This window comes from Charadrius vociferus, unplaced genomic scaffold, assembly GCF_000708025.1.
Source record: "Charadrius vociferus isolate BGI_N301 unplaced genomic scaffold, ASM70802v2 scaffold548, whole genome shotgun sequence".
NCBI lineage: Eukaryota > Metazoa > Chordata > Aves > Charadriiformes > Charadriidae > Charadrius > Charadrius vociferus.
Genome location: NW_009649587.1, coordinates 48,572 through 58,291, shown reverse-complemented (window position 1 = coordinate 58,291; position 9,720 = coordinate 48,572). Strand labels below are relative to the sequence as shown.

General features: G+C 36.9%; 1 protein-coding gene across 1 annotated transcript in view; it reads left to right on the top strand.

The window, feature by feature from the left end:
- Positions 1–9,720, top strand: part of LOC104291173 (poly [ADP-ribose] polymerase 8-like) — a gene marked incomplete at its 5' end in the record, with an annotated part of 64,018 nt that overhangs the window by 31,292 nt on the left and 23,006 nt on the right. The window contains 3 exons of the mRNA XM_009890373.1: positions 3,066–3,158; positions 7,157–7,282; positions 8,033–8,098. Coding sequence (XP_009888675.1) covers positions 3,066–3,158; positions 7,157–7,282; positions 8,033–8,098 — 285 coding nt within the window. The remainder of the gene's footprint in view (positions 1–3,065; positions 3,159–7,156; positions 7,283–8,032; positions 8,099–9,720) is intronic.

The following is a 9,720-nucleotide window of genomic DNA, read 5'->3' as shown; positions in this document are numbered from 1 at the left end:
TTAAAATGTTGTTTTATCAGGATTGTTTTGTGAAGTCTTTATTCTAAAAAGTATTCAGCGGGCATAAATGTTCATCAAATGCATAAAATCAAAAGAATTTTGTAGACCCTAACAGTAATGTCTGTTGCTCTTCAGAGCTCAAATTTTGCTATCTTGCTTCTCCTCATACCTACAGTTCTCCAGCCTTAAGATCTTAGCCCCAGTGTCCACTTGAGAGAAAAAGGGCCTTTCAAATGTCAAACATAAGTACAATGACCATTTTCTAACTTCCTTCTTCCAGATACTTAGACATTTCTGGGATCATAACACAGGAAGGAAAAAAAAAAAAAAAGCAAAGATGACAAATCCAGTTTTCCATTTGCCATCTTTAAGTCTCAGGGTAACTTACTTTGTTGAGGTTATAAACAAAATGACAACAATAAGTATTTTCTTAATGCTTTCTTCATGGCAAGCATGGCTAAGCTTAGATTGCTCTGTTATTCTAGAGTAATCCCTTGCTCTGGAATAAAAGGAGTTTCTGTATACTGTTGATTATGATAGTCAAGGTGGTAGTGCCACCATACTTCCCCAACTAAGCAAGTGATTTAACCACCTTCTGAATGTGGAAAACCTAAGAATAATGACAACAATAAATACTTTTTTCTAGTATGCCATGGCACAGTGAATTGGATCATGTTAGGATTCGTATGCTGCCTAATGCAATGTAACATAGCAGATAAAATAAATCAAATTACTCTATTAGACTTGAAAGATGATAGTCTTGTAAAGTAACTGATATGAGAATGTCAGTGCAGTAGATTTCAGATGTTTATTGAAGTCTAGAATATTTGAAACCCAACAAATGCATATGAAACAAGTGACTACAAATACAGCGGTATGCTTCCTACTGACAAAACTGCTGCCTGAAACAGAATTCAACTAAATTTTATGTTTTCTTTGTGTGCTCAATAATTTTTTTTCATTTCTGCAAATGCTTCCTAGAGACATCGGCTTGAACTTCAAAGTGTACCACTACGAATGCTTTAGTGATTATCGTGGTAGCTAGACTCAGAATTTTTAGTTATAAAAGTTCAGTAGTGTCGACCAAAGATCATTTTAGGTTTTCGTGAGTTAGGATTTAATAATATGGATTCAATCAAATAGTATCAAAAATATTTTTGATTGTTTTTAACATTGTAATAAAAAGTTAAGTTTATTGGGATAAATTTTAAGGAAGGTTTTAATTTATGTTTTTTTCTTGTATTTCTTTCAACTGTTTGTTCATTTTGAATGCTTTTAACAATTCACTTTGTGTGATTTATTACTTGAGTCTTTAAAAAGTTGATCTGCTAATTATCTTTCAGTAAATAAGTGTGGAGTTGCTGTTAGGGATGCAACCATTTAGGAAGCTTATGAAGACATGCCTATTCTCTTTACTTAAAGCTGTGTTATGTTTTGTTTCTGCTTTGTTTGCTTTATGAAGGCAGAACACTCAGTTCTCACTCAATATACAGAAGTTTAAATATTTTACTTTATTTGATCATTGTGATGGCAATCGTGAATTAAATTTTTCAAAAAGGCAAAAATTGGTTCAACAGAAAGGTTTTTTTCTTTTTTTTTTATATCTAAAAAAGGGTGCAAGCACCTTTATTTATAAAATAACGTGTGGCCTTCCCAAATACAGTGTTTATTCTATAAAAATATAATGCATTTTCTTAAAGTTTACAAATAGTTACATTAGTGTGGTGGGTTGACCTGGGCTGGATGCCAGGTGCCCATCAAGCTGCTCTATTACTCCCCCTCCTCGGCTAAACAGGGGAGAGAAAATATGACGAAAGGCTGGTGGGTCGAGATAAGGACAGGGATATCACTCACCAATTACCATCACAGGTGAAACAGACTCGACCCAGGGAAATGAGTTTAATTTATTGCAAATCAAAAGTCAGAGTAGGATAATGAGAAATAAAAACAAATCTTAAAAACACCTTCCCCCCACCCCATGCTCAACTTCACTCTCGGTTTCTCTACCTCCCCCCGAATTGCTCCAGCATGAGTCCTTTCTATGGGGTGCAGTCCTTCAGGAAAGGACTGTTCCAGCATGGGTCCCTCATGAGGTCACAGGTCCTTCCAGGAGCCTGCTCCAGCCCTGGCTCTCCAAGGGGCCCCGGACTCCTTCAGGCACATCTGGTGTGAGGTCCTGGGCTGCAGGGAACAGCCTGCCTCACCATGATCTTCACCACGGGCTGCAGGGGAAACTTCTCCGGTACCTAGAGCACCTCCTCCCCCTCCTTCACTGACCTTGATGCCTGCATAATTGTTTCTCTCATATATTCTCACTCCTCTCTTCTGGCTGCTGTTCTGCAGCAGGGTTTTTTTTTTCCCCTTCTTAAATGTTATCACAGAGGAGCTACCACCGTTGCTGATTGGCTCAATGTTGGACAGCAGCAGGTCCATATTGGAGTTGGCTGACACTGGCTCTGTTGGACATAAGGGAAGCTTCTGGCATCTTCTCACAGAAGCCAGCCCTGCAGCCCCCCCTGCTACCAAAATTTTACCATGCAAACCCAATACAATTAGTTAAAAAATAAATTAAAAGTAGCTTCTTCAAAAAAATTGTCTTCTGGATCATATTTTTATGTGTGTTCTCAACAGCAGAATAACAGTCTTTGAAGAATAAGCTTGCATTTATGAAAGGGAGGTGCCCTTATTAGTTTCTGGATTTGTTCTCTGCTAATTTTAATTATGTAGGAAGTTTTCAGTGTCTTATAGGACAGTGTTAAGGACATTTGGGTACTATGACTCTAATTTTGATTTTGTAAACTGTTTGGATTTCTTTTAAGTTTAGCTTCTGTGAATAGTTATGAGTTTTAGAGTTCTTAACACTTGTTCTTCATATTATTAAAATGTTTCTCTAATGTATCTTCTTCAATAATTGACATGTATTCATAATTTGAAATTAAAGTTGCAGTTAATATCTAAATAAAAAAAATAACATTGGTGTTTGGTTTTTGTTGTAGGTATTGCATGATAAAACCAATAACCCCAAACTAGAACAAAAATATAATTAACTTACTTTCTCTGTGTAGCCCACTGTTTGTGAACGGGAGCTCTGTGTATTTGCTTTCCAAACATTAGGAGTGATGAACGAAGCTGCTGATGAAATTGCAACTGGGGCTCAGGTAGAATTATCTAATGCTTATTACATGTCTGATTTTCTATAGTATACTCAGTCTTCTCAATCTCTTCTAGTATTTATTGAGACTTGTATTCCCCGTATAAGTACTCTTTGGTAAGTTTTATTTATTTGTCCACTCATAGCTGTAAATACATGGCATTTTCAAACAGTACTAATGAGGTGCTTCCATTGTTTTGCTTCCATGTAATTAGAGTAACCTTGTTTTCTTGTCCTGTTGTATTCAATTAGGTCACCTGGGTTGTTAATAAAGGCAGACATTGTCATTTGGAGATAATTTCAATTTTTTTTTCACCTAATGAGCCATTACTACTCTCATGCAATTAATAAGCTACTTCCTGTTCATGGTGTTAGGATGCAGCTATCCACTGAGCATCTGCTGTTTTGATCATTAAATAACAGTGGGAAAGTCCTTACCGATGTTGCTACATAGGTTTTTTTCTCTTTTCTCAAGGATCAGTAATTTAATGTAAGCTTGCTTCCTGACTCTAAGTTCAGTTATTAATGAAGTTATAACTATATAATTGTTTTCTTTCATAATTTTGGATGTGCCTTAAAACAAAGTATTTTAAACTATGTTTCCAAATCACATTTAACCTTAGATTATAATAGTTACAGGACTTCAGTATATTAAAAAATTAAAAGATCTTATATTTAAAATCTTTTTATCATCTTAAGTTAAAAATCTTATGGAAAAGTGCATTCCTCTCTAATTTCCTAAACGTGTCACTCACTGTGCACTTACGTAGTAAGCAACATGGGTTTTGGAAGAGCAAATGTTCAGTTCAGTTAACTTTAACAAGCACTAGTGAGTCTAGCCACTAGAAATAAGCTATTCAGCTAAGTGCCTGAATACCACCTATGGGCATATTCTCAAAGGAAGAAACTTTCAGCAGTGTGTACCAGCTTCTTCACTTGAGTATATAACTGTGGGATCTGAACATCAGCTCATCTGACGTCTGAAGACAGATGGCTATGTTTGCAACATCTAGCATGCCAAACATTGGGATACGTGTGCAAGCTTGTAAGAAATGGAAAGAGGTGTGCTGATGAAGCCCCACCTCTTCCCCAGCCTGAAGTCCTCTGAAGACCTCAGCTATGTGTTTCTGTGGAGCTAGAGTTTTATTTTTTGAATGTAAGCACTTACATGGTATTTAAGTACAAACAAGTATCTCTCACTTTTTAAATACAGCTGACAGGAGAGGTTGTCCTGATTAGCACTCACTCTGTTTTATATAGGTACCACTGTTGCAGGCATATGCGAAGCTTGCTCTAGATCTCTAGAGCAACCTCTACATCTACAGAGCTTTGCTGAAGAGTACTGAAGTGATTAAAACCTTAACGGTACTTAAAAGAGTTAGATAAGAGGTTTTGTCGATTGTCCCATTGGACCTAGATGACTAAATTTTGCTAAGTTTCACTCTAGTGATAACATTGCACCCAGCTCACCACATCTGATATGGTTGAGCTCCCATTCCTGTTTGCAGAAAAAAATTCACACAATTAGGGTTTGATTCATCTGAGCTATTTTTGACATCCTAAATAGGATGGTGTGAATCACAGCATAGGCTATCAGCAGAGTGTTTTTTTTCTCCATCAATTATAAAGAGAGCCTAGGGTGACGAGTAAGAAGTAGGTGTTTGCATTGTGAATCTCTACATTTCATCAGATGAATCTTCCTCCAAATCATTCTGTGTAGTGAAAGAGCCTAAATATAGGTTCCCATTATTAGAAATTACATCCTTTTCTTTCTGCTGTGCTTTCAGATAGTTTCCTAAGGTATACACCCCTAATTTGTCACTCCAAATATTCTGACGGTTCCTTCTTAATAATAAGAGATTGTACTTTCTAAAACTTTCAAGCCTGAACTCACCTTGCCTTATTTTAGTCACATAGTCAAAATGCCTGAAAATTAAATGTCTGATTTGTTGATAGTTCAGACTCCTTGTAGAGAGTCTCTGCAGAGAGAGAGGCACTGTCTGAGAGACTGATGTCGTAAGAGAGAATTGTCGTCAACAAGTGTCATCTTGTCCTCCTTTAAAACATTTAAATCCTAACTTATGTACTTCAGTACCTACTGTTAAGGAGAAGTTCAGGCCCAGCTATAAAGACATTTACTAGATCCACAGCACTTCCTATTACCAAGGAATGGATACACAAGTCTGTGTTATAATGTTTGTATTAGACTTACCTCCCAGTTTAAGTTGCTCTGCATTCCATCAGCTCTAAACAATGATCTCAGGGGAAATCAGGGGTTTAATTAAGCCTGATCTATGCATGTTTTCCCCCATGTCAGAACAATATGCTGGTATCATGGTAAGAAACAATATAGGAGTCAACAGTTGTTTTAAAGGAGGGCTTTGGGATGTTATTCTAAGAACTGGGCCAATTTTAAGACAAAGTCCCATTGTGCAAATCATAAAGCAAGACAAATTTGGGTCACTGTATTAAGAGGTTTGGGGACTCAAACAACTCCTCCCTAGTAGTGTTTTGCAACCGGAGTTTAAGAAGTGCTTCTGAAAAGCAGAGTGTATGAACTCAGGCTCAATTTCATGGTAATACATTTACACGGTTGCAGACCTGTTGCCTGACCTGGCTGTTTATGCAGACTCCTGGTCTCCTTTGCAAACGCTAATGCAGATACCCTATTTTGAAACATTCATCACACTTGTAGGTATTATAAACTGGAAATAAATCAGAGCACCATGGAGGAAGGAATCATTATTTAAAATCTTTGTTTTTCAATATATGTAAGATATTTAGTAACTGGAGCTAACAGAATATTTTTAAACTGATGGAGAAAATTGTCAATTCAAGCTAAAGGAACAGAGGAGAATGGCAACAGCATGACTCACTGTAGCACAGTTCCTTTTCCCTTTCACCATGATTCTTATTTTCATTTTGCTCCTCTAAAGGACCATCAATTATTTTACTCTAAATGATCAGGTACAATGGCAGATATATAATAACTTCTAGAACAGCTTGAGCTGTGAGATGAGACCTGATCCATGTGGAACTGTGGGAGGAACCAGGGACGCCTTCTAAGTACAGCTCATCTCGGCTTTTCCCTTCTTTCATGGAAAAGTCTGTTTTCACACAGGAATGTTTTCAGAAGGCATAGAGAACCCGGGGGAAATGAGCAAATTTGCAGCTATGTTTTTATGCAGCAACTTTGGATTTCATTATGAGCTGGATTTAGGTTTCACAGTCACCAGAAAGCTGCATTCTCTGTTTTGTGATTGCTGTAGTCTATTTTTAACCTCTGAGTTACAAATTTTGAAACAATTATACAGAAATTTGTTGCTAAGTTGTATACGTTCATATGTGCACATATGTGAATGCATGCCTGTGCACACATTACATGCATGATTTTATGGTGAAATCTTGGAAATTATAGGTATTCAAAGCCATGTCATAATTTTGTACAGCAGGAAGGAAGGAAGAGGATCTCCCAGTGTGAGCCATGCATATACCTGTTAAATCACTGCACTGTTCTGGCTTTAGCAGAAGCAATGTTTGCTAGTGTTTCCATGACTGCAATCTTCAGAAGAACAGCAGGCAGTGGTACAGATTCACAATCCCTTCCTCTTTCTTGAGCAACATTTTTCACTGGCATCTACTGCACAAAGATACACAGATTCAGCACAACTTCATTTCCCTAGAGAATTAATTTCATCCAGGAATTAGCACATGTACACAAGAGAAAGCAGGACTGTGTATATATATATATACACTAAATGTATTTGATGTTATAATACATTTAGAACCAGATATTGGACCTACTTATGCACCTGGCATAATGCATCCAAAGCGTGTTGAGGTCAATTGAAAAATTTCAGTCCTAAACTATGTCCTGTGGATAACATGGTTTGGGTAATATAGATAACAATGAAATATGGTATTACTTCAATGTGTAAAAAAAGCAGACTGGATGATACGATATGAAAGTACATATATTAAATAAATATTTTTCTTTATCCCTAGGTGGTTGATCTGTTAGTATCCATGTGTCGGTCTGCATTAGAGTCACCTAGGAAAGTTGTCATTTTTGAGCCATATCCTTCTGTAGTTGATCCAAATGATCCTCAGATGCTGGCCTTTAACCCCAGGGTAAGTAGTTGACTTTCATTATGTCATAGCTTGGTTTCAGTCATGCATTAGATTTCAAAGCAAAGCCTTCTTCTGGAGGAGTCTCCTTTACTGTAAGAGATACAGTTCCAGAATATAGCACAAGGGTGTGACTATTTTCAGAACTTTGTAGTTTTTTTAATTGTCTCTGAGAAGGTATTTGTGAATAAGCTGTAAGCTGCATTCAAAGTTATGTTGAAGCCAAGAACTTCTTTTAGGTGGAGCCCTCTAGTAGTGGTCCCCAGTCAGAAGGTAGACAAGGGTCAGGGTGAGGCAGAGGGGCAACTGAAGGACCTCTGAAGTTTTATAGAGCTGTTAGCAAAGAAAACCCATCTGCTTATTCAGCATTTTATTTAAAATCTATTTGTTCACTGCATTATTTAACTTAATAGCATGTTGTCCAATAACTGGCAGAGCCTATGTTTAGTTACAAATATTTGTTTAAAAAGTGACCTAACTTTTTAAGTGAGTCACATTGTTGTGTGTTGGGGATTCCAGTGAAATTAAAAGAAAAGCCATCATGATGATAATACTTTTTTCAGGGAATTTTCCTGGACTATGAATGTCTGTGTGTAAGGTGGAAGGAAGCTATTTGTTAGAAATGTTTGAAAGGATTGGTTTGCTGAACATTTGTCCTAACTTTGGTTTTATACACACTCAAAGAATTCAGGTTTTTGTTGAGCCAAAGACCAATATTCTTTTAACTTATTTGCTTATTTTATGCTACATCAGAAGAAGAATTATGACCGAGTCATGAAAGCATTGGATAGTATCACTTCTATTAGAGAGATGACGCAGGTGAGTTTAAAAATCTTTACATAACTTAATCGCCATTTCTAGAACTAGGAAGATGTTTTTATTGCTTGCTTGTGATGAGTGGGGAAGTCAATAGTATCATCTCTTTCCTATAGAGCTGTAATAATATTAAAATGCGTGTTAAAAATAGCAAACTAAGAGTGTCCATAACAGCAGTCAAATAAAAGTGATGAAGTAGAACTCAGATCTTTTGAAGTTTAAATAAGAGGTAATAACAGCAAAATGGGACATTATAACAAGATGATCACCAACTGCTGCATTTCTGGAAATATCAAAGTCAAACTGGGTCTTTTATTCCCAAAGCAAAAGAAATTGATTTTGTGTCAGTGTTCTGAATTATAGCTTTATTTCTGTTATAACAAAACACTTGATCAGCTAAGTATGGTTGGGGACATGGAAGGTTGGGTCTCTTGGGATTGCTACCATACAATTTCTCAATATTCACAGTGGAACAGAATCTGATAGCCGTACTTATGTTTATTGTTACAGTTCCTTTCCCAAACAGCCCAGCTGATTATAAGTGATTACTGAAACCTCTCCTGTGTACCTTGCTTTTCCAACTGTTATATAAATGTAACCTCAGAAGAGTATATAAATTTTATTCTATATGTATATGTAAAGTACTTTGGGATTCTGGAATGAAGAATGAGGTGCATAGAGAGCAGTAAAATACATGGAAAATTAAAATTCAAAAATTTTTGTTACTTAATGTAACATCTTGTAAAAATTAGGTATTTCTGTTACCTAATATAATGTCTTTAAAAAAGAAAAATTACTGCCATTTTGCTTTTTTTTAATGTTAAAATAATTCTTGGACTGAAGAGTTTTAAAGGGATGCTTTGCACTATGATTGAAATCAAGAAAGGTTTTCAAAAGGATTATAAGATGATACAGTATTTTACTTTACCAGTTTTATACCATAAAACAGTTAACAAATTGGAGTGGAATATCTTGGTGTCACACCCCACTCACAAGAGATGGGGGGGAAGTGACTCAGATTCGCAAATCCCCAACAGTGTGGACTAAGGTGAGACAACTCTCAAGGTCCGTACAAAAATATTTATTAGATTCCCACAGTGATTAATAAATGTCTTAACTACGTCCACGATAATTGGTTAGGTATATAACAAATGATGGCAAATGGTTAAACAAAGTATGGCAAGTGGTAAAGTACACCTTGTGTTACTTCGCAACAGATACACACCAAATTATATCATGAGTTATAGCGAATGGTAAAGTATGCCTTGCGTTACTGTCCTGGTTCCAGCAGGGATGGGGTTAATTTCCCCAAGGAGCCGACAGGGGGCAGGTATTCCATACCACGTGACCCATGCCAGGGCTATAAGAGGAGCTAGCCAGGGAAAGGACAGCAGTCGCCACCTGGGGGTGGGCTGTGGTGGTGCGGGTCTGCTCGGTACGCTTCGTGGCGGTACTCTAATTGCGTCTTCATATCCCTTTATTGGTGTTATTGTTTTGTTTTCATCTTCCCTTTTGCTGTTCTGTTAAATTGCATTATTTTAACCCACAAGTTTTGCCCTGTCGATGTCTTTTTCCACAGCTGTGGGAGTTGAGCGAGCGGCTGCGTGGTTTTTTGTTGCTGGCTG